This window comes from Triticum aestivum, chromosome 7A (assembly GCF_018294505.1).
Source record: "Triticum aestivum cultivar Chinese Spring chromosome 7A, IWGSC CS RefSeq v2.1, whole genome shotgun sequence".
Taxonomy (NCBI): Eukaryota; Viridiplantae; Streptophyta; class Magnoliopsida; order Poales; family Poaceae; genus Triticum; species Triticum aestivum.
In genome coordinates, this window is record NC_057812.1 from 734,077,164 (window position 1) to 734,102,936 (window position 25,773).

A 25,773-nucleotide genomic window follows, 5' to 3' on the forward strand; every position below is an offset into this window, starting at 1 on the left:
AGTGGTGTCCCTAGATACTTGATTGGCATGGACAAATATCCTTCCATGGACCAAACCCAACAGATAATAGTACAAACCAAGCTGCCACGGTTGCATGGACAAATATCCTCGAGTGGCATGCATGGACCCAGTTACCTGTCCAGGAGCCCATTGGTCCTTGCGCCACCACCCCACTGACCCTATAAAAAACCATGCGTTCGCAGTCCACGCTCAGAACTAAGACCAACACATCTGCTCCAGTCAAAAGTAGCTCTTAGCCACCAGAGCATTTCGGGAGACAACAAGACCATGCGCATTCCGGCAAGAGTCCTGCACCGCGTGGCCGCCCTCGCCCCCTCCAGCATCGGAGGGACGTCGTCCTCCACCCCACTGACCCTAAAAAACCATGCGTTCGCAGTCCACGCTCAGAACTAAGACCAACACATCTGCTCCAGTCAAAACTAGCTCTTAACCACCAGAGCATTCCGGGCGACAACAAGACCATGCGTGTTCCGGCAGGAGTCCTGCACCGCGCGACCGCCCTCGCCCCCTCCGGCACCGGAGGGACGTCATCGTCGTCGCCCGCTTGACCACAACAACCGCCGGAGCAGGCAGCGCTGATGACGGTGGACTCAGACATGGCGGTCATCCTGGCGTCAATGATGTGCGCGCTCGTTTGCGTCCTCAGACTCGCTCTTGCTTCCCGGTGCGCATGCCGACGCCGACGCTCCAGCTCCAGTTCGTCCTCCAACCCACCCCCGAAGGGCCTCAAGAAGAAGGCAATTTATGCGCTCCCCACCATCTCCTTCGCCACAACCGCTTCACCGCAACCGGCAGCAACGGAGTGTGCGATATGCCTAGCCGAGTTCGCGGAGGGGGAGAGCATGCACGTTCTCCCACGTTGCGGCCACGCCTTCCATGTTCTCTGCATCGACGCTTGGCTCCGGACCTACGCCAGCTTCCCCTCTTGCCGCGCCTCCATCGTTGCTGGTCCAGCCCCTGCACCTACGCTAGTGGTCGTAGTGGCAGGGAACAATAGGTGCGGGAGGTGCGGCGAGCTGGCCGCGCCGGCTGGTGGTGGAGATAGCACGTTCTTGCCTTAATCTGTTTATCTTATTCCTCTTTTGTTCTCTGTATGAGTGAAAAGAACTTGGAAACTCGCATATGCATGTTCCTCTACATTAGCTCTTTATTGCCGTCTAGCGCTGGAAATAGGGAGCGGAAAAGTTCAAATGAAAAGCGGCCGGCCAATCAGGGGTAACTTTACTCACCAATCCAGGTGGTCAAATTATGCATATGTGTACCACAAAGGAATTATGCAAATTAGTTAACTTTTCTTCCTTGTGGGAGTTGGGAACAACTAATCAAGTTTTCTCTTTAGATATAAGATCCCTCCCATCCTATGAAGCAAGGGGTTGGTGTTGAAAGACGGTACTTTCTAACGCTTTATCTTTTCCCTTTTATTTACCATGTAATCTAAGTCCACGACATATAGTCTTTGACAGTGAGTCATTGCACTAACTATGAATGGATGGGTGGATCAGGCATGTATATCTTAATTAGTGATAAACTATTAAGATTACCTCAACGCGCATGATATATCTGGATCTCCGGCCGGTAGGCGATAGCTAGATGTGTGCACACACTTTGTATCATTTTCCCCATGCGTTGTCTTGCTCAAGTGGATGAAACCATCGAGCTTCACAGCTCTCTGTATCTCACTTTAACTTTTGACAAAAGCATGATTTAAAAGCGGGCCTCACCCTCTAATCTTCTACATACATGCGCCTGGTCACTGGATACCTAGCACTATCTGCCACTTGGCTTCTTCCTCCTCCTGCAGTAGCGTCAGTTAAAGCGTGTCTCTTATCTTGAAACTCGTTTAGCTACAAGACCCATGCCACCCACTCCTCTCGTACAATTACTATCACTTGGTAGAGTATACCAAACCAACATATGCCTTCTGACTTTTGGCTTCTTGTTGAAGCACAACCAACTTCGGTTTTGCCGGGAAGCTAGTGAGGTTAGGCCTCACTGGTTCTATCTAGATATATCTAGTATGGTTGTCCAACCCTCCCCACTTCGAGCAAATCCTCGGTTTGTTGTTGATAGCATCTTCTGGCACCCACCGGCAACTTCTTGGAGCCTCCATCAACAGTGTTATCCTGGCTTCGAGGCTATTCCCCAGCTTTTCTCATGATGCGCCGCCGGTGAGAGTGGAAAGAAGACGACGCCAATACAACCAAAGATATATGTTTTATTTTCTATTTTTGTAAGGATGGTTTAATAAGAACTGGACAATTTTGATAATATATGCCCTTGCCTACGGAAAAAGGGGATTTGCAGAGCATTGTGCTAAGTTGCATGCCAACCCCCTCTCAATCCACACACAATCCATACTAAACCAAACAAATCCTTGAAGTTTCATGCATGTAGGCGTGTACTAGCACCCTTCACCGTTGGAAAAATGAAAAAGAGAATAATAGTTAATTGAAAATGATCAAAACATGACTTTTGTCAAAAAGGGGCCTCGAATCTACCTATTTTCCCGCTTCACTTCCAAATAAGAAAAGTACACAGAGCATCTCCAATCAGACTTGCCTAATCTGACCCCTTACATGTCTATAGAGACAACCAGACAGTGTTTGGCATGTACACATTGAACCTTTATTTGTCTATTGATGCAGTTGTGTACCTCAAATTGTCCATTCACAAACATATAAATGGTGGGGATGGAGAAACAAGAAGGAGAGAAAAAAAGAGAAAAAAAGAGAAACTTGGTCTTAATTTAACATGGTGAGCTGTCCGAACACCCTCATTTACTCCTTACATATGAGTGGACATCCCAAACATATGAAGACGATTTGGAAGATTGGTTGGATAGCATATTTCTTCTCTCGTATCCCGACACTACCGCGGTTGTCTGTCCGGACATATGGAAAGTATTTAATGTCTCTGGTTGGAGATGCTCTTAGCACCACAATTTTATTGTTTTTTAGCATAGCACCATCTAAAAGTGCTAAAGCGTGTGTCATCTTTTCACACATACTGTGGTTCAGTGGCTGGTCTATAATTAGACTTTTAGTTACTATTTTCACCACTGATCACTACCACTCAGTACAATAGTGGTGTTCCTAGATACTTGATTGGCATGGACAAATATCCTTCCATGGACCAAACCAAACGGATAATAGTACAGACCAAGCTGCCAGGGTTGCATGGACAAATATCCTCGAGTGACATGCATGGACCCGGTTACCTGTCCAGGAGCCTACTGGTCCTTGCGCCACCACCCCACTGACCCTATAAAAAAAACCACGCGTTCGCAGTCCACGGTCAGAACTCAGACCAACACATTCTAGTCAAAACTAGCTCTTAGCCACCAGAGCATTCCGGGCGACAACAAGACCATGCGTGTTCCGTCAAGAGTCCTGCAACACGCGGCCGACCTCGCCCCCTCCGGCACCGGAGGGACGTCGTCGTCGTTGCCTGCTTCACCACAGCAACCGCCGGAGCAGGCAGCGCCGATGACGGTGGACTCAGACATGGCGGTCATCCTGGCGTCAATGATGTGCGCGCTCGTTTGCGTCCTTAGACTCGCTCTTGCTTCCCGGTGCGCATGCCGACGCCGATGCTCCAGCTCTAGTTCGTCCTCCAACCCACACCCGGAGGGCCTCAAGAAGGCAATTGACGTGCTCCCCACCGTCTCCTTTGCCACAGCAGCTTCACCGCAACCGGCAGCAACGAAGTGTGCGATATGCCTAGCCGAGTTCACGGTGGGGGAGAGCATGCGCGTTCTCCCGCGTTGCGGCCACGCCTTCCACGTTCTCTGCATCGATACTTGGCTCCGGACCTGCACCAGCTGCCCCTTTTGCCGCGCCTCCATCGTTGCTGCTCCAGCCCCTGCACCTACGCTAGTGGTTGTAGTGGCAGGGAACAATAGGTGCGGGAGGTGCGGCGAGCTGACCGCGCCGGCTGGTGGTGGAGATAGCACGTTCTTGCCTTAATTAGTTTATCTTATTCCTCTTCTGTTTTCTGTATGAGTGAAAAGAACTTGGAAACTCGCATATGCATGTTCCTCTACATTAGCTCTTTATTGCCGTCTAGCGCTGGAAATAGTGAGCGGAAAAGTTCAAATTAAAAGCGGCCTGCCAATCAGGGGTAACTTTACTCACCAATCCAGGTGGTCAAACTATGCATATGTGTACCACAAAGGCATTATGCAAATTAGTTAACTTTTCTTCCTTGTGGGAGCTGGGAACAACTAATCAAGTTTTCTCTTTAGATATAAGATCCCTCCCATCCTATGAAGAAAGGGGTTGGTGTTGAAAGACGGTACTTTCTAACGCTTTATCTTTTCCCTTTTCTTTACCATGTAATCTAAGTCCACGACATATAGTCCTTGACAGTGAGTCATTGCACTAACTATGAATGGATGGGTGGATCAAGCATGTATATCTTAATTAGTGATAAACTATTAAGATTACCTCAATGCGCATGATATATCTGGATCTCCGGCCGGTAGGCGATAGCTAGATGTGTGCACACACTTTGTATCATTTTCCCCGTGCGTTGTCTTGCTCAAGTGGATGAAACCATCGAGCTTCACAGCTCTCTGTATCTCACTTTAACTTTTGACAAAAGCATGATTTAAAAGTACGCCTCGCCCTCTAATCTTCTACATACAAGCGCCTAGTCACTGGATACCTAGCACTATCTGCCACTTGGCTTCTTCCTCCTCCTGCAGTAGCGTCAGTTAAAGCGTGTCTCTTATCTTGAAACTCGTTTAGCTACAAGACCCATGCCACCCACTCCTCTCGTACAATTACTATCACTTAGTAGAGTATATCAAACCAACATAGGCCTTCTGACTTCTGGCTTCTTGTTGAAGCACAACCAACTTCGGTTTTGTCAGGAAGCTAGTGAGGTTAGGCCTCACTGGTTCTATCTAGACATATCTAGTATGGTTGTCCAACCCTCCCCACTTCGAGCAAATACTCGGTTTGTTGTTGATAGCATCTTCTGGCTCCCACCAGCAACATCTTGGAGTCTCCATCAACAGTGTTATCCTGGCTTCGAGGCTGTTCCCCAGCTTTTCTCATGATGCGCCGCCGGTGAGAGTGGAAAGAAGACGAGCCAATACAACCATATATATATATATATATATATATATATATATATATATATATATATGTGTGTGTGTGTGTGTGTGTGTGTGTGTGTGTGTGTGTGTGTGTGTGTGTGTGTGTGTGTGTGTGTGTGTGTGTCTGTGTTTTATTTTCTATTTTTGTAAGGATGGTCTAATAAGAACTGGACAATTTAATAATATATGCTCTTGCCTACTGAAAAAGGGCATTTGTAGAGCATTGTGCTAAGTTCCCTGCCAACCCCCTCTCAGTCGACACATAATCCATACTAAATCGAACAAATCCTTGAAGTTTCATGCATGTAGGCGTGTACTAGCACCCTTCACCGCTGGAAAAAAGAAAAAGAGAATAATAGTTAATTGAAAATGATCAAAACATGATTTTTGTCAAAAGGGGCCTCGAATCTACCTATTTTCCCGCTTCACTTCCAAATAAGAAAAGTACACAGAGCATCTCCATCGGACTTGCCTAATCTGACCCCTTACATGTCTATAGAGACAAACAGACAGTGTTTGGCATGTACACATTGAACCTTTATTTGTCTATTGATGCAGTTGTGTACCTCAAATTGTCCATTCACAAACATATAACTGGTGGGGATGGAGAAACCAGAAGGACCGAAAAAAAGAGGAAAAAAAGAAGAGAAACTTGGTCTGAATTTAACATGGTGAGCTGTCCGAACACCCTCATTTACTCCTTACATATGAGTGGACATCCCAAACATATGAAGACGATTTGGAAGATTGGTTGGATAGCATATTTCTTCTCTCGTATCCCGACACTACCGCGGTTGTCCGTCCGGACATATGGAAAGTATTTAATGTCCCTGGTTGGAGATGCTCTTAGCACCACAATTTTATTGTTTTTTTAGCATAGCACGATCTAAAAGTGCTAAAGCGTGTCTCATCTTTTCACACATACTGTGGTTCAGTGGCTGGTCTATAATTAGACTTTTAGTTACTATTTTCACCACTGATCACTACCACTCAGTACAACAGTGGTGTCCCTAGATACTTGATTGGCATGGACAAATATCCTTCCATGGAGCAAACCAAATGGATAATAGTACAAACCAAGCTGCCAGGGTTGCATGGACAAATATCCTCGAGTGGCATGCATGGACCCGGTTGCCTGTCCAGGAGCCCACTGGTCCTTGCGCCACCACCCCACTGACCCTATAAAAAAACCATGCGTTCGCAGTCCACGGTCAGAACTCAGACCAACACATATGCTCCAGTCAAAACTAGCTCTTAGCCACCAGAGCATTCCGGGCGACAACAAGACCATGCGCGTTCCGGCAAGAGTCCTGCAACGTGCGGCCACCCTCGCCACCTCCGGCACCGGAGGGACGTCGTCGTCGTCGCCTACTTCACCACAGCAACCGCCGGAGCAGGCAGCGCCGATGACGGTGGACTCAGACATGGCGGTCATCCTGGCGTCAATGATGTGCACGCTCGTTTGCGTCCTCGGACTCGCTCTTGCTTCCCGGTGCGCATGCCGACACCGATGCTCCAGCTCCAGTTCGTTCTCTAACCCAGCCCCGGAGGGCCTCAAGAAGAAGGCAACTGATGACAGCTTTCAGGTCGTGATCTACACACACGCGATCTGTGGATGCCTCGATCTGAGCCCAGGAGGAACTCGAGGACGAACAGAAAACACACACGAACACGGGAGACAGTTTTGCGACGCCTTAATTCCAGCGTCTTTTCTGTTTCTCTTCTTTTATTCAACAGGGAAAACAAACTGAGCGACTTCTACGCCACGACCCAACATGCTCGCACCATCCCACGGCTTCGGATCGTGGACTCGCTCGTGCTACGAAAACGCTAGACACGACTTGGCCGCAACGTGGACTAAGCACGCTTCTGGCCATACAGAAACATGTACGTACAAAACACGTACAAATAAACTCCTAGGTGTCTATAACTGAAACACAAAGAAGAAAGACGTACAGTCTTAGGAAGCTAGGAAAGAGGACAAGGTTAACAACAACAATCACCTCCTTAAACTTGTCACTTGCCTTTCATTGCCCTCATGCCAATCCTCTCCCTCATCTCCAGAAATTTTATTCTTCCAAACGGCTTTGTGAGTATGTCAGCCAACTGATCGCCACTACGGACATGCTCCACGGACACGGATCCTGACTCCACCATGTCGCGGATGAAATGATATTTAATATCAATATGCTTACTCCTGTCATGGTAGACCGGGTTTTTGCAGAGAGCTATAGCTGACTGGTTATCAATTTTCAGCAATACTTGATCAACCTCCTGCCCGAGCACATCAGCTAATAGCCTCGCCAACCATATTCCTTGACAAGCTGCATATGCGCCCGCCATATATTCAGCTTCACATGATGAGACAGCGACGACTTTCTGTTTCTGTGAGAACCAAGTGATCAGACAAGGGCCAAGATAGAACATAACTCCACTTGTGCTTTTTCGATCATCAACATCCCCAGCCATATCACTGTCACTATAGCCATACAGGCGCAATGCTGTTCCTTCCTTCCTCTCATAACAGCACCCATAATCCAGTGACCCCTTCACATATTTAAGGATGTGCTTGACAGCAGCCAAGTGTTCACTGGTTGGTTTCTCCATGAACCTACTGACAATACCGACAGGGAAAGCAATGTCCGGTCGTGTATGAACTAAGTACCTGAGACTTCCAACAATGCTACGGTATTCAGTAGCATCTACTGGTGGAGCTGTACTGGTTTTCCTCAATTTTAGTTTGGGTTCCATCGGCACATGTGCTGGGTTACAGTCCATCATTCCCGCCTTCTCAAGAATTTTTGTAGCATAGCCTGACTGACAGAGAAAGATGTTCCTTGGACTTTGTCGTACTTCTATTCCAAGATAATATGACAGCAACCCCAGATCACTCATACTGAATCTGTCTTTCATTTGCTTTTTGAAAGAAGCCACTTCTTCAGTGCTTGTTCCAGTAATGATTAAATCATCTACATATACTCCAACCAGCAACTTGGATGTGCCATGACACTTCTTGTATAGGGCGTGTTCCAGAGGACATTTTTCAAAACCTAGTTGCACTAGAGTTTGATCCAACTTTGTGTTCCATGCCCTTGGAGCTTGCTTCAGACCATACAAAGCTTTGCTCAATTTCAGAACTTTTTCTTCCTCTCCATTCACTTCAAACCCTGGTGGCTGTGACACAAACACTTCCTCAGCAAGTTCACCATTTAAAAATGCTGACTTTACATCCATATGATGTATTTCCCAACCCTCCTGAGCTGCAAGTGCAATGATAAGTCTGATGGTTTCCAAACGAGCAACAGGTGCATACACCTCCTCAAAGTCAATTCCATGCCTCTGAACATATCCCTTGGCTACTAACCTGGCCTTATGCTTCACTACGTTGCCATGTGAGTCCTTCTTCAATTTAAAAACCCACTTAAGACCAATTGGCTTTGTACCTGGTGGTAGATGCGTGAGCTTCCAAGTCTTATTTTCTTTAATGGAGCTCAACTCGTCCTGCATTGCACGCCTCCAGCATGCATCTTTGCTTGCCTTCAGGTACGAGGTTGGTTCAGCCATTCCCAACATACACAAGCTATATTCATCACCATCAATCTCCAAAGTTTCATCATAAATATCGTCGAGCAGCCGGTACCTTTGTGGTCCTTCTGACGTTGTTGGTTCTGAAACATTTGTTGGTGGTGATACAAAGTTTGGGGATGACTGCACCGCCGTCATCGGGGTCTCTGGTTCAGCTGTACTTTCAGAACTTCTCACCTCGTGATCAACCTGCAATTTCCCAGGTATTGGAGATGGCATGGGCACGCCAACGTCCAGATGTGCACCATACTGAACTGTGAAGGTAACACTACTCGGCTGTGTCGGTTCAGTCTTCTCTGAAACCCAATCCCACTGTCCATCTTCTTCAAATACTACTTCACGAGAGATGTGCAGTTTGTTTGTCCTTGGATCAAACATTCTGTATGCCTTTGAATTTGGCTCATACCCAATGAAGATCATGACCGAACTGCGATCAGCCAGCTTGGGAAGATGTGCACCAATTTTCTTAACATGTCCAAGACATCCAAATGTGCGCAGAAAATGCACATCCGGTTTCTTCTTGTACAGAGCCTCATATGGAGTCATATTTGGGACACTCTTAGTTGGTGCACGGTTGAGCAGAAAAACTGCAGTGGCTACAGCTTCACCCCAGAAAGTACCTGGCAATTGTTTGTTCTTCAACAGGCTCCGCGCCATCCCCACGACAGTTTGGTTTCGGCGTTCAACCACACCATTTTGTTGCGGCGAGTACGGAGCAGTGAGATGGTGCTTGATCCCCAAATCTTCACAGAACTGAACAAACTCCCTTGAGGTGAATTCGTCTCCTCTATCTGTCCGAAGTGCCCTGACAGTCAGTTTCAATTCAGTCTCAACTGATGCCTTGATCTTCTTCACTGCACCTAGTGCCTCATCCTTGCTTTTGATGAGCACAACCCACATATAGCGAGTGCAATCGTCCACTATCAACAAGAAGTACTTTTTCCCACCAAAAGTTGCTGGAGAAATTGGGCCACAGAGATCTCCGTGCAACAGCTGCAGAGCTTCGTCTGCGCGAAAGTTAGCTTCAGCAGGAAATGGTCTACGGCGCTGCTTAGCGACCAAACAGCCATCACAAAACCGATCACCTTGATCTATCAATGGTAAACCTCTCACCATCTCCTTCTGACCTAAAATTCTTAGCGCTGAGAAGCTCACATGACCATATCTTGCATGCCAAAGCCATGCGTCATCACCTGACTTGGACAGCAAACACTCTGGCAATGTGATGTCAATATGAAACACATACAGCCAGTTTTTGGTTCTTCTCACTTTAGCTAGCACCTTGCACTCTCGGTCTTGCACCACCATCACTCCATCCTCAACTGAGTATTTGCAGCCTATCTCGTCAAGCTGGCCGAGGCTAATGATATTGTTTTTCAGCCTCGGTATGTAGTACACCTCAGTCAAGATGCGGTGATCACCAGTGTATGCCTCAAACAAAACCGAGCCTCGTCCCTCGATCTCAACAGTGGAACCATCTCCAAATTTCACTGCACCGCGAATGGAATGATCGATCTCTGCAAATTTGTTTAAGCACCCAGTCATATGGTTGCTAGCCCCGGTGTCCAAATACCAGGCCTTATCCATGCTTCCCTGCAGCTTAGGTTGTACTTTGTCCTCGTGCAGCATCACAGTTTCACTCACTGTCTCTGTCACCTCAACCAGAGTGCACACCTCTGTCAACAACAGTGCTGGATCCTCATCAACTTGCTTTTGCACAAGATTGGCCTTCTCTCGCTTCGGTTCCGGGCAATCAGAGGCGAAATGACCATTGACATTGCAGTTAAAACACTTAACTTTTGAAATATCAAACTTACGATGCTTTTTCTGCTTGCCCTTCCCATTGTTCTGGCCATGGTCACCACGACCTTTGTCCTGGCTGCCGCCTTGTCCTCCGCCTCTCTTTGCACCGGAACCTGAGGCACCGCCACTGTCAGTCGATTTCTTTCCTTTCATCAGCGATTCGAGGGCACGTGTGACGAGCATCAGCTGCTCATCCTTGTCGCTGCGGTTCTGCCGGCGCCCGCGCTGGTTCTCCTCGAACGCCGTGAGGCGCCCAACTGCCTCCGGCAGAGTCATCGTCGACATGTCACCCCACTGCTCGATGGTGTTGACGATGTCAGCGAAGCGATCCGGGACGGCGCTGAATAGACGCTCCACCACGGCCTCTTCCCCAAGGGTGACGCCGAGGGAGCGGATCTCGCTCACCAGTGTGGTGAGTTTCCTGGCAAACTCCGGGATAGTTTCCCCGTCCGCCATGTCGAGGCGATCGAACTGCCTTTTCAGTTGCTGTGCGCGTGCCTTCTTCACGCGATCCTCTCCGACGCGGGCACATCGGATCATCTCCCACGCCTCCTGCGCGGTGTCACAGTCCGCAACCTGCAGCATAACATGATCCGGGACGGACTGGGAGAGCGCCGCGAAGGCCCCCTCGTCCGCCGCTTGGTCGTACTCACCGGAGCCTTCAATCGCCGACCAGACACGTAGCGCCTTCATCAACACTTTCATCTTGATAGCCCACAAAGAGTAGTTCGTGTCCGTCAGCATGGGGTACTGCACGGGCACATTGGTGGCTCTCGGCAGAGCAGCCAGCAGCACGGCGCCATCACCGTCGCCTGTGCTCGGCCTCCTGGCTGCCGGCGGCGTGTACTTTCCGCCACCGCTGCCGCCGCTCTTCCCGTCGCTCTTCTTAGGAGACGTATCCCCCATCGCCGCCAATCGCCTCTGATCACCTCCGCTGGACGCCGCAGGAACCTAGAAACCCGAAGCTCTGATGCCAATTGACAGCTTTCAGGTCGTGATCTACACACACGCGATCTGTGGATGCCTCGATCTGAGCCCAGGAGGAACTCGAGGACGAACAGAAAACACACACGAACACGGGAGACAGTTTTGCGACGCCTTAATTCCAGCGTCTTTTCTGTTTCTCTTCTTTTATTCAACAGGGAAAACAAACTGAGCGACTTCTACGCCACGACCCAACATGCTCGCGCCATCCCACGGCTTCAGATCGTGGACTCGCTCGTGCTACGAAAACGCTAGACACGACTTGGCCGCAACGTGGACTAAGCACGCTTCTGGCCATACAGAAACATGTACGTACAAAACACGTACAGATAAACTCCTAGGTGTCTATAACTGAAACACAAAGAAGAAAGACGTACAGTCTTAGGAAACTAGGAAAGAGGACAAGGTTAACAACAACAATCACCTCCTTAAACTTGTCACTTGCCTTTCATTGCCCTCATGCCAATCCTCTCCCTCATCTCCAGAAATTTTATTCTTCCAAGCGGCTTTGTGAGTATGTCAGCCAACTGATCGCCACTACGGACATGCTCCACGGACACGGATCCTGACTCCACCATGTCGCGGATGAAATGATATTTAATATCAATATGCTTACTCCTGTCATGGTAGACCGGGTTTTTGCAGAGAGCTATAGCTGACTGGTTATCAATTTTCAGCAATACTTGATCAACCTCCTGCCCGAGCACATCAGCTAATAGCCTCGCCAACCATATTCCTTGACAAGCTGCATATGCGCCCGCCATATATTCAGCTTCACATGATGAGACAGCGACGACTTTCTGTTTCTGTGAGAACCAAGTGATCAGACAAGGGCCAAGATAGAACATAACTCCACTTGTGCTTTTTCGATCATCAACATCCCCAGCCATATCACTGTCACTATAGCCATACAGGCGCAATGCTGTTCCTTCCTTCCTCTCATAACAGCACCCATAATCCAGTGACCCCTTCACATATTTAAGGATGTGCTTGACAGCAGCCAAGTGTTCACTGGTTGGTTTCTCCATGAACCTACTGACAATACCGACAGGGAAAGCAATGTCCGGTCGTGTATGAACTAAGTACCTGAGACTTCCAACAATGCTACGGTATTCAGTAGCATCTACTGGTGGAGCTGTACTGGTTTTCCTCAATTTCAGTTTGGGTTCCATCGGCACATGTGCTGGGTTACAGTCCATCATTCCCGCCTTCTCAAGAATTTTTGTAGCATAGCCTGACTGACAGAGAAAGATGTTCCTTGGACTTTGTCGTACTTCTATTCCAAGATAATATGACAGCAACCCCAGATCACTCATACTGAATCTGTCTTTCATTTGCTTTTTGAAAGAAGCCACTTCTTCAGTGCTTGTTCCAGTAATGATTAAATCATCTACATATACTCCAACCAGCAACTTGGATGTGCCATGACACTTCTTGTATAGGGCGTGTTCCAGAGGACATTTTTCAAAACCTAGTTGCACTAGAGTTTGATCCAACTTTGTGTTCCATGCCCTTGGAGCTTGCTTCAGACCATACAAAGCTTTGCTCAATTTCAGAACTTTTTCTTCCTCTCCATTCACTTCAAACCCTGGTGGCTGTGACACAAACACTTCCTCAGCAAGTTCACCATTTAAAAATGCTGACTTTACATCCATATGATGTATTTCCCAACCCTCCTGAGCTGCAAGTGCAATGATAAGTCTGATGGTTTCCAAACGAGCAACAGGTGCATACACCTCCTCAAAGTCAATTCCATGCCTCTGAACATATCCCTTGGCTACTAACCTGGCCTTATGCTTCACTACGTTGCCATGTGAGTCCTTCTTCAATTTAAAAACCCACTTAAGACCAATTGGCTTTGTACCTGGTGGTAGATGCGTGAGCTTCCAAGTCTTATTTTCTTTAATGGAGCTCAACTCGTCCTGCATTGCACGCCTCCAGCATGCATCTTTGCTTGCCTCCAGGTACGAGGTTGGTTCAGCCATTCCCAACATACACAAGCTATATTCATCACCATCAATCTCGAAAGTTTCATCATAAATATCGTCGAGCAGCCGGTACCTTTGTGGTCCTTCTGACGTTGTTGGTTCTGAAACATTTGTTGGTGGTGATACAGAGTTTGGGGATGACTGCACCGCCGTCATCGGGGTCTCTGGTTCAGCTGTACTTTCAGAACTTCTCACCTCGTGATCAACCTGCAATTTCCCAGGTATTGGAGATGGCATGGGCACGCCAACGTCCAGATGTGCACCATACTGAACTGTGAAGGTAACACTACTCGGCTGTGTCGGTTCAGTCTTCTCTGAAACCCAATCCCACTGTCCATCTTCTTCAAATACTACTTCACGAGAGATGTGCAGTTTGTTTGTCCTTGGATCAAACATTCTGTATGCCTTTGAATTTGGCTCATACCCAATGAAGATCATGACCGAACTGCGATCAGCCAGCTTGGGAAGATGTGCACCAATTTTCTTAACATGTCCAAGACATCCAAATGTGCGCAGAAAATGCACATCCGGTTTCTTCTTGTACAGAGCCTCATATGGAGTCATATTTGGGACACTCTTAGTTGGTGCACGGTTGAGCAGAAAAACTGCAGTGGCTACAGCTTCACCCCAGAAAGTACCTGGCAATTGTTTGTTCTTCAACAGGCTCCGCGCCATCCCCACGACAGTTTGGTTTCGGCGTTCAACCACACCATTTTGTTGCGGCGAGTACGGAGCAGTGAGATGGTGCTTGATCCCCAAATCTTCACAGAACTGAACAAACTCCCTTGAGGTGAATTCGCCTCCTCTATCTGTCCGAAGTGCCCTGACAGTCAGTTTCAATTCAGTCTCAACTGATGCCTTGATCTTCTTCACTGCACCTAGTGCCTCATCCTTGCTTTTGATGAGCACAACCCACATATAGCGAGTGCAATCGTCCACTATCAACAAGAAGTACTTTTTCCCACCAAAAGTTGCTGGAGAAATTGGGCCACAGAGATCTCCGTGCAACAGCTGCAGAGCTTCGTCTGCGCGAAAGTTAGCTTCAGCAGGAAATGGTCTACGGCGCTGCTTAGCGACCAAACAGCCATCACAAAACCGATCACCTTGATCTATCAATGGTAAACCTCTCACCATCTCCTTCTGACCTAAAATTCTTAGCGCTGAGAAGCTCACATGACCATATCTTGCATGCCAAAGCCATGCGTCATCACCTGACTTGGACAGCAAACACTCTGGCAATGTGATGTCAATATGAAACACATACAGCCGGTTTTTGGTTCTTCTCACTTTAGCTAGCACCTTGCACTCTCGGCTTGCACCACCATCACTCCATCCTCAACTGAATATTTGCAGCCTATCTCGTCAAGTTGGCCGAGGCTAATGATATTGTTTTTCAGCCTCGGTATGTAATACACCTCAGTCAAGATGCGGTGATCACCAGTGTATGCCTCAAACAAAACTGAGCCTCGTCCCTCGATCTCAACAGTGGAACCATCTCCAAATTTCACTGCACCGCGAATGGAATGATCGATCTCTGCAAATTTGTTTAAGCACCCAGTCATATGGTTGCTAGCCCCGGTGTCCAAATACCAGGCCTTATCCATGCTTCCCTGCAGCTTAGGTTGTACTTTGTCCTCGTGCAGCATCACAGTTTCACTCACTGTCTCTGTCACCTCAACCAGAGTGCACACCTCTGTCAACAACAGTGCTGGATCCTCATCAACTTGCTTTTGCACAAGATTGGCCTTCTCTCGCTTCGGTTCCGGGCAATCAGAGGTGAAATGACCATTGACATTGCAGTTAAAACACTTAACTTTTGAAATATCAAACTTACGATGCTTTTTCTGCTTGCCCTTCCCATTGTTCTGGCCATGGTCACCACGACCTTTGTCCTGGCTGCTGCCTTGTCCTCCGCCTCTCTTTGCACCGGAACCTGAGGCACCGCCACTGTCAGTCGATTGCTTTCCTTTCATCAGCGATTCGAGGGCACGTGTGACGAGCATCAGCTGCTCATCCTTGTCGCTGCGGTTCTGCCGGCGCCCGCGCTGGTTCTCCTAGAACGCCGTGAGGCGCCCAACTGCCTCCTGCAGAGTCATCGTCGACATGTCACCCCACTGCTCGATGGTGTTGACGATGTCAGCGAAGCGATCCGGGACGGCGCTGAATAGACGCTCCACCACGGCCTCTTCCCCAAGGGTGACGCCGAGGGAGCGGATCTCGCTCACCAGTGTGGTGAGTTTCCTGGCAAACTCCGGGATAGTTTCCCCGTCCGCCATGTCGAGGCGATCGAACTGCCTTTTCAGTTGCCGCGCGCGTGCCTTCTTCACGCGATCCTCTCCGACGCGGGCACATCAGATCATCTCCCACGCCTCCTGCGCGGTGTCACAGTCCGCAACCTGCAGCATAACATGATCCGGGACGGACTGGGAGAGCGCCGCGAAGGCCCCCTCGTCCGCCGCTTGGTCGTACTCACCGGAGCCTTCAATCGCCGACCAGACACGTAGCGCCTTCATCAACACTTTCATCTTGATAGCCCACAAAGAGTAGTTCGTGTCCGTCAGCATGGGGTACTGCACGGGCACATTGGTGGCTCTCGACGGAGCAGCCAGCAGCACGGCGCCATCACCGTCGCCTGTGCTCGGCCTCCTGGCTGCCGGCGGCGTGTACTTTCCGCCACCGCTGCCGCCGCTCTTCCCGTCGCTCTTCTTAGGAGACGTATCCCCCATCTCCACCAATCGCCTCCGATCACCTCCGCTGGACGCCGCAGGAACCTAGAAACCCGAAGCTCTGATGCCAATTGACAGCTTTCAGGTCGTGATCTACACACACGCGATCTGTGGATGCCTCGATCTGAGCCCAGGAGGAACTCGAGGACGAACAGAAAACACACACGAACACGGGAGACAGTTTTGCGACGCCTTAATTCCAGCGTCTTTTCTGTTTCTCTTCTTTTATTCAAGAGGGAAAACAAACTGAGCGACTTCTACGCCACGACCCAACATGCTCGCACCATCCCACGGCTTCAGATCGTGGACTCGCTCGTGCTACGAAAACGCTAGACACGACTTGGCCGCAACGTGGACTAAGCACGCTTCTGGCCATACAGAAACATGTACGTACAAAACACGTACAGATAAACTCCTAGGTGTCTATAACTGAAACACAAAGAAGAAAGACGTACAGTCTTAGGAAACTAGGAAAGAGGACCAGGTTAACAACAACAACTGAGGCGCTCCCCACCGTCTCCTTCGCCACAGTCGCTTCACCGCAACCGGCAGCAACGGAGTGTGCGATATGCCTAGCCGAGTTCGCGGAGGGGGAGAGCATGCGCGTTCTCCCGCATTGCGGCCACACCTTCCACGTTCTCTGCATCGATGCTTGGCTCCGGACCTGCGCCAGCTGCCCCTCTTGCCGCGCCTCCATCGTTGCTGTTCCAGCCCCTGCACCTACGCTAGTGGTCGTAGTGGCAGGGAACAACAGGTGCGGGAGGTGCGGCGAGCTGGCCGCGCCGGCTGGTGGTCGAGATAGCACGTTCTTGCCTTAATCAGTTTATCTTATTCCTCCTATGTTCTCTTTTCCTCCGGTTTGCTAGTTAGGCTATGTAATTAATTGAATTTTTCTTAGTTAGTCGAGTATTTACCATCAGCTAGTAATTAATTACATGAGTTGTACTTGTACTTAGTTAAGTAGTAGCACTATTGTTCTTGTGCTTCATTTTCTTCAACTTCGTCTACTTTGTTTGGTAAATGAGTCGCTGTATGTCGACCCAACTAGTTTAGTAGCTTTGTTGTAAAGTGCATAATATACGATACAACCACGTACGGTGAACTAAAGTGTGAACTACATATAGTTTTTCTTTCTGCGACAACAAATCTCTTCTTTGTAATTATGCTTCAACAAATTATTGGGCACAAATACAGTCCGACAATAGCTTTTAATATGTTCTGTGTGAGTGGCAGCAATCTATTGTCGTTATCAATTTGTTTTGTTTTAACCTAATCATTGCAACATGCAACAAATTAAGTTTTTAGTCTCCATCTGAATCAATTCCCCATTGATTGAAGCAAACGGGCTATGTACCGGCTCGACCGGTGGAGATTGAACGAAAAAGTGCAAGGACAAATCATAGGGAAGAACGATTTCTGCAGGACAACAATCCACTGGATCAGAAGTCATGAATCCGTAGGAGTGGAACATAACAAGCTCTGTATTGACCAGACGACCGCATACTAGGACTGCGATGGATCCGTAGGTCTTGTAATGTCTATGACATAGTCTCAACATCAAGACATACACACATAATGAGTATCAGAAAAAATAACTTAAACTCTGAACTACCCATTGTTGAAAAAAAAACTCTAAACTCTAAACAAGGACAAAACAAATTTTTATCCATAGTGTTCCACATCTCGATGTTAGGAGGGCTCATGGAGGCGGGGGGTGCCCAAGAAACACTCACGAAAGACTATATGTTGGTAGCTAGGATTTTGATTCTACTCTGTGTGAATATTTGTTTGGGCATAGAGTGAGTAATGTCTATATAACATGTGGGCCAGAAGAAGAAAAACCAGGTGCCTACATGACTGGTAAATCTACACAATACCATAGTAGATGACACTACGCAATGACGGGCATGTATGTGGAAAACCGTGGAAACATGTACTTTTTGCCAAAGGTGGGTGGCCAACTAAAGTTGGGGATAAGAAGATGCATATACATCTGCTTCTATCCAAATATTTCTCCACTTGGCCGGCCTTCATGAGGCCTTTATGTGCAGTGTACTGTGTTGTCTCCAAGATTCATCTTTTTCTCTTGCTAAAGATTAATCATCTGTTTTTTGAAATATCCATGGCTGGCTGGGTGTTGGGAACTAGAGTCTCCATGTATAGTGTGGTGCATGTGCAGCAAGTGAACAACTGACAGGGTCATTGTCAAACAATCAAATGGTATGAAAAGTTAAGTGTGACTTTGAGCGATGAATGTCTCACATTCGTTTCATTTATATATAGTGGATTTCTGGGGTAAATTAATTAGCAAATAGTTCTGTGATCATCAGGGTTATGAAACTAAATGAATCAATAAACTATGTTAATTAGGCCTCCCCGCTACAGTTATATAACTCATAAGGACATATCCAGTAATGTGGCACTATAATTAAAGATGAGAGTGGTGCTAACAATATCATACTACGATACAATATCTTAACAATATCAACCCCCAATGCAGTAAGATATATGTAATCCTGGCTAAATAGGAAGTGTGAGCCGCACTAACCCCGTATGGAATGAATCATATATAGTATCTTATTAAATATATTAGTGATATGAAGATTACCTTAGCTCAATGCGCATAACTGAGCGTTAGGTGGTAGGTACACACACTTTGAGCATTTCCACTCTTGACTGTGGTCTTCAATTTCATGGTGAAACGACGAGCTAGGTAGCTCTTGGCTAATCACTTTCACTTTTGAGAAAAGCACAAATTAAAGGGAGATTACAAGTGTGGCTGTCTCTAATCTTCCATACGTGCACTGGTTTTGGCTGCAACTTGACTTACTCCTCGAGTAGTATCGTCACTATAGTATGGTTTCCTTTTTTTGTGGTGACAAGCTTGATTATACCGTGTACTTTTCTAGGCAGAGGAACACTAATTAAAAAGCATAGTTAACTTGTCACGAGTGCAAGCAAAATATCCCCAAGTGGCATGAACTGCAGCAGCACATGCCACTGCTTCGACGCATCCTTTTCTTATCAAACTTTTGTCCATCCCTTATGTTCCTGATGATTTGTTTTGTGCATCGGTAACTTCTAAGAATAGTAAACAAATGTTGGGAAATTTCATCAAGATTACCCGCAAATTCAGCTAGCCGACGAAACACCTCTTTCATAGATTCACTTTACAGTAAGACAAATCAAAATCATGGATTAACTTTAGAGAGCCTCATCTTTCCAAACACACTATGGTTGTGGTTTGGTCTCCAATTAGAAGGTTAGTAACAACCTGTTGTAATACTCACTCCCTACAGCGTCACGACTCACCATATTGTACTATTGCCGTCCATGTAGAAAAACATGACACACCTGCATGTGGAAGCATCCTATAGTGGCATGCATGCATTGAGACCCCCGCCTCTACTGCATGGGCCTGGCGGAATTTAGAATACTAGCAGGTAGAGGTGCGGCAGCACGCTGCGCCTGAGCTTAAGCGTCGTTAGCCATATGTTGTTGCTCATATTTGTTATGGATAGTTTATCGGGTTTTGGTAAGTGACGCAAGAATAATATAGTAGATAATATGGATCATTTAGTCAATTTCATGAATTGGTGACATATATGATAAATAAAATAGTACAATGAAGTGTTGTTTAAGAGAGTAATATTGTGTAGCTAGATGGTGTACAAATGTAGATAAAGAAAAACTTGGTGAAAATACATCATGGCTTTTTAGCACTTCAGATTCTTTGTTCTTGATCTTCATGATTAATTTGGTCTTGATGAACATAAATTGGAGGGTATTTACATCCTTTCGAGATTTGATTAGGGTGCTCCTCTCGGGCCCATCCACTAAAGATTTTAGTCTATGGAAAAATTAATTCGCAAGCACAACATGATAGCGGCTCGATTAACATAGGTGTAGTTTATGCGAGAAGACAATTCATCAACACGGTAGCTTGGAGCCAATCAAATTAATTACCCCTTGTGTGGATGTGATGTCTGGCTAATAAGGTTCATTTAGCTGATCAGGAGCCAACAAGTACCATGATAATTACAAAAACTTCGGATCTTATCAACTATTAATAGCGATTACAAACATGGTATTTTTCTTCTTCTAGAAATGTGTGATGAGCACAAATGGAAGTATCAACTGGCTAAATCATATATCTTGTGTAGGCCAAAGGACCTAGGATGGATATGCATCGGAAACATCAAAAACATCAAAATTAAAAATAAGTGCTTGCATAGCAAATAGCTATTCAAGCTACAAAATGGGGAAGGGTGTCTCGCAAGAGCTCCTCCATAATAACACTTATATTGCAAGAATATATCTGTTTTGGAAGCCTTCCCGAAGTGGATGCCAAACCAACCGATTCTCTATTTTGAAAGGGCTTGATGAAGTTGCTGATGGCCAATCGATGAGTTTCTGGGAGATACCTAGCTAGGTGAAAATCCGCTTGCGACTATGTACCCTTCAATTTACAATATAGTGTTAGAGGAGATGGTACAATTCAATATGTTTTTGGATCGACACCTCTGGACATCCAATTCGGGAGGGCCATAATTGGTGAGAAATTGATGCATGGCTCCTTTAGTTTGTATGATGATGTTGGTCAACTTAGCTCACGTGCCGAATGTTTGGGTGGAGAGTTAAGACCAGCAACGTGTTTGCTGTTAAGTCTATGTATGCAAATCTTATAAATATGGGGCTGACGTTTCGCAGAAAGAATATTCGAAAAATAAAGTTCCTTTAGAGATAAAATTTGATGTGATTTGTACAGATGTCTATGTATGCCGATATTATAAATATGGGACCCATGTTCCAGAGAAATAATATTTGGAACATTAAAGTTCCTTTAGAGATAAAATTTTATGTGATTTGTACAGAGGAAGTGATCCTCACCAAAGATTATTTGGCTAAAAGAAACCATAAGAGATGTATAAAGTGTTGTTTTGTGTTCAAGATGAAATAATTTAACATTTCTCTATTTTCGCCCTTTCACAACTTTGATTTGGCGTGCGACTCTTGTTGCATGTAATATGTCACCCCCAACAAATGTCCCAAATTTATTCGGAATCTGGTTGGTTGGTATCAACAAAAACCTTAAGGGTCATATCCGTATAGGGGTTTGTGCCTTACTTTGGGGAAATTGGAATTACTGGAATGACTATGTTTTTAGTGGGTCTTTCTCTATTAACTTTGTGCAGCTTATCTGCAAGGCCATCACATCGATCGGTATGTGATCATCACTTCAAAACGGGGACACTGGGAGCTCATGACGTCTGGGTGCAACCGTATGGAGACGGTTTCACAATCGTTATTCAACCAGTTTGGCTGGCATGTCACTAATAGATTATGTGGTTAAGTCATGTGATCTTAATACGACATTTTGTGGTCATTTTTCCGTTTTCTCATTTTAATTGCTATTGCGTACTTGTTGAACTTTGTCCTTTTTTTTAACAAAGATGGTTGTGTGCATCATGATGATTTAGAGGTCAGAGTCTACCCCTTTTTCAACAACAAAATTGCATTTCTGTGGAGGGATAGAAAACATACAATATTTTTCTCTAGCTGATAACTAGTGGGTTCACCTATAATACTTGCACTACATTTCAGGCGACATTTTTGCTAAATCACGGTTGATTTTGCAGCCGTTGGAGGTTGGGAAGTCAATGCTGATTTATTTTTTGCGAGACCATCAAGATGTTGACACAATGAAACTTGCTGTCCTATGGTTTTCCACCTCTCGGTGTCAGAAAAGCCATCAAAGACGAGGAGAACCGACGAAACAAGGAATCATCTTTCTAAAACCAGGTGCGTCCATTAGGATTGGCATGTCCCTATAGGAACTGCCGAACTGTACAGTGGCTTGATGGGAGAGGCGTGATTCTGGACCATGGTTCAGCCGAACCTATGGTCGACGCCGTACGATTCAACATCCTGCTACATGTGGATCCGCGTCATGCATTGTTTAACATGCAAACAACTCCCATCATGCATTTTTTAATCAATCATACACGGATCCTTATGGAAAGTGTTCAGAGATCAATGGTGTCGAGCGTAGGTTCGGCTGAACCATGGTTCCGTATAACGTTTTCGGGCTTGATGGGCATATATGTGAGAGAATTATGAAAACGTGAACCTTTTGGCAAAGGTCGCTGACCAGCTAACGTTTGGGATAATTTCATAAGTAGAAGATAGTATATATGCGTTGCATCCCGTGTCTAAATATCTCTGCATTTCGGCGGGCTTTCATGATGGATGGATGGCCTTTATGTGTACCATCCAGTCTCAAAGATTCACCTTTTCTACGGCCAAAGATTCATCGGCTAGCTGGTGATTGGAATGCCCGTGGTTTTGGGTTTCTGGGACCTGGGCATGTACGTATGTTTGCTTGGTGCATGCAAGTGCAGCAGATCATGGTCAAGTGAATAATCTTATGATCATTGTAATGTTGAAATTAACTAAGGACATGTTCGGTTGGTAAGAATCTGCTGGGATTGGGGGTTTGGAACTACGAGCATGTCCGATTGAGCTAAATTCCCTGTCAATCTCGCTAACACCTGCGAAACTGAACAAACCCTAAATGACGTGTATGGACTGTGTAGGTGTTTCACACTTGTTTGACTCAAAATAATCCCATTTCTAGTACTGCACACGCACACACACGCACGCGCACACGCGCACACACACACGTGCGGCATACATGCATGCATGTCCAAATATGGAGCCGCACTAGCTAAAAAAAGTTGATGTATGAGAGGTAGATGCAGGCCGGCCGGCTAGAGCAGCGGAATGGACTCAATTAGTTGACTAATTAATCAATGAAGAACATACGTGGAGACAACCTAACAGATAACAGATGATCGATCACTTACAAACCCCACAGATAGATAGATGCTGCTTTCCGGGACCTGCACCATATACGTTGTTAAGTTACTATACTAAACAGATTAATTAAGAGTAGCTGCTAGTATCATCCATGCAAGCTAAAATGATGGCCAATTAGGTCAAAAGCGTCTTGCAACTTGCATGTTCTTGTCCATTTTCTTAGCTCCTTATTGTCGTTTAGCGCCGAAAATGGCGACCAGCGAGAGAAAGAAGTTTGAATTTAAAGCGGCAACTATGCATGCTCATATCCGGGGTCTAAACATAGGAAAAGACCCTGGCATATTTTTATAGGAGTGAGAAACACCGTTGAAATATCTGCTCCCTGTGGTGGGGATCGGCTGGCCTAGAACACAGGACTATATCCCTACCACTGAGCTACACCCAGTTATTCTTGGGGTCTACGATCGAATATATATACACAAACACACTCTCTGAGATGGAAATAAGCATTTCACCAATTTTATTTAGCGCGTTTTTCATGTGCAAAAGTCCAAAGTGTTTTACTTAAGATACTATACATCCTGTGTAAAATAAAGTAAAAGGGGATTAAACAACCCTACTTTTCTTCCCTTTTCCCCCCCTTTTTGCGAATATTCTTCCCTTTTTCCTTCCACAAGCTAACTCGCCTATACAATCCCTGATGGTGAGCTGTCGCACTAGCTATGAATGGATCATGTATATCTTAATCAGATTACCTCAACAAGCATAATAAGATCTTCAATATATAGGCGATAGGTAGGTAGTACCACTACCACACTTTGATCGTTTTCCCCATGGTCTTTGCTCCTGGGTGGTGAAACGAGCTGATTGCTCTTTCGCATTGCACTTTCACTTTTAACAAAAGCACATTTGAAAAGAGGATTTAAAGCATGTCTCTACTAAGTTACTCCCTCCATTTTTGTATACAAGGCCACAAATTCAAATTACAGGTACCAAGACAAAAATTAATGTGTGCTTTACAAGCCAATTTGTTTTTTCATTTACCGGGTTAATTAACAGAGTGCATGCACATTAGAGAAAACTGAGTGGCCGTGGGAGAGGATTTAAAGCATGTCTCTATTAAGTTACAACTAGAGTGCTGCCACTTATTCTTAGCACACCAGTGTCAAAAAGCACAAGTAAAAGCGTGCGTGTCTCTCGTCATGCATACATGCATGCACTTGGTTTAGTTACTACTGCAATGCCACATAGACCTGCATTCATAGATAGCTGTAGCTAGATTCTACCGCACTTTCTTCATAGCCAGTGGCCACACATCATTCTGAAAACACACGAGCCTTTTCTGATAATCCAGTACACAACTTAGGGCATCTCTAAATTGGACCCTCGAACTGCCCACAACCATCCAGATCGTGTGGTCCGGACTTGTTTTGCGATCTAACGCGGGCCTGTATTCGTCCACTGACCAATTTCGATGTCCTTCTTCCCGCAAACTGAAAGCAAACTAGGTGGCTTTATGGCGGTCCGGACAGCAGCCACGTAGGTCTCCGACACCACCGGCCCACCCAAAATCCCTTCCGGACCCCGTATCTCCATCCTTCCCTCTTTCTCTGCATCCATTTTCCCTCTCGTCGACGCCACCACAACACCTCCCAGGCCGTCTGCCAAACACTTCCCGAAGCTCCATGACCTCTACTGCTACACCTTGGTTGCCATGCCGCTTTTCCTTTGCCGCCAGTCCACACCTCTGCTCCGTCCGCTATGCAGGTACCATCCTCCCTACGGTACTCACCGCGCCCAACAAGTCTTTGGTGAAATTCCCGTGCTAATTACTTTTAGCCTTCTTCTTTGAAGAAATGAATTCGAATATGGAGTACACATATGAGCACTACATTGTGTCGTCTGACAAGGAGGACTACATGAATGAGACGGCGATGATGTAGGCGGTCCTGGCAAACGTGGAGCGTGCAGAACGTCATGTTCTCAATTTAAAGAGATCGATCATGGGTCATCGAGTGCTCAGTCAGAAGAGGGCATGCAACCATTTGACACTGATGGACGATTACTTTGCCTGCGATGCTCTATTCGCTGACAATTTTCACCAGCGCTTTCGGATGAGAAAAATGTCTTTGATCGTCTCTACTGTGGCGTCTGGTACTTTGATTACTACATCATCTTGAAGAAGGATGTCGTTTGAAGGATTAGATTATCTGGTTACGATAAGTTCATGGACGCATTGCACATGCTCTTTTGCATATGATAGGGCCGCTGATTGGTGCGACGAATACATACAGATGTCTGAGAGTACATGCGGAGACAACATGGTCAGATTTGCTACTGTCGTGGTCTCGGTGATAGGACCTCAGTACCCGAGGCAACAAATTGTCACAAACGCCGACATGATCTTGGTTGTGCCCGAAGCAAGAGGGTGGCCATGTTTGCTCGGATCTCTTGACTACATGCATTGGCGATGGAAGAACTACCCAAAAGCTCTACAAGGGCAATACCAGGGTCATGTTCAAATTCCCACCATCATTGTTGAAGCGGTTGCGTAACAGGATTTCTGGATTTGGCATGCTTTCTTTGGTATGCCCAAGTCTGACAATGACATCAATATGCTGCAGCTAACTTCATTGTTTGCCAGGCCGACTGAAGGGAAATCTCCTTCTTGCAACTATATTGTCACTGGCCATGAATACAACGTGGGTTACTATCTGGCTGACGGTATCGCCTCCTTGGGCTACTT

At 46.4% G+C, this 25,773-nt stretch overlaps 3 protein-coding genes across 3 annotated transcripts; all 3 read left to right on the top strand.

Annotated features, from left to right (window-relative positions):
- The first annotated feature begins 234 nt into the window (after positions 1 to 234).
- On the top strand, positions 235 to 1,314 carry LOC123147231 (RING-H2 finger protein ATL8-like). Its single transcript, XM_044566478.1, has one exon. It carries the CDS (start codon positions 600 to 602, stop codon positions 1,080 to 1,082), a length of 483 nt encoding a protein of 160 aa, XP_044422413.1. The 5' UTR covers positions 235 to 599; the 3' UTR covers positions 1,083 to 1,314.
- A 2,022-nt stretch (positions 1,315 to 3,336) lies between these two features.
- On the top strand, positions 3,337 to 4,337 carry LOC123147232 (RING-H2 finger protein ATL8). The gene has a single exon (XM_044566479.1). The coding sequence runs from the start codon at positions 3,390 to 3,392 to the stop codon at positions 3,984 to 3,986; it is 597 nt and encodes a 198-aa protein (XP_044422414.1). The 5' UTR covers positions 3,337 to 3,389; the 3' UTR covers positions 3,987 to 4,337.
- A 2,074-nt stretch (positions 4,338 to 6,411) lies between these two features.
- On the top strand, positions 6,412 to 17,026 carry LOC123147233 (probable E3 ubiquitin-protein ligase ATL44). The gene is made up of 2 exons (XM_044566480.1): positions 6,412 to 6,708; positions 16,712 to 17,026. The coding sequence occupies exons 1-2, from the start codon at positions 6,412 to 6,414 to the stop codon at positions 17,024 to 17,026; spliced, it is 612 nt and encodes a 203-aa protein (XP_044422415.1).
- The last annotated feature ends 8,747 nt before the right edge of the window (positions 17,027 to 25,773 follow it).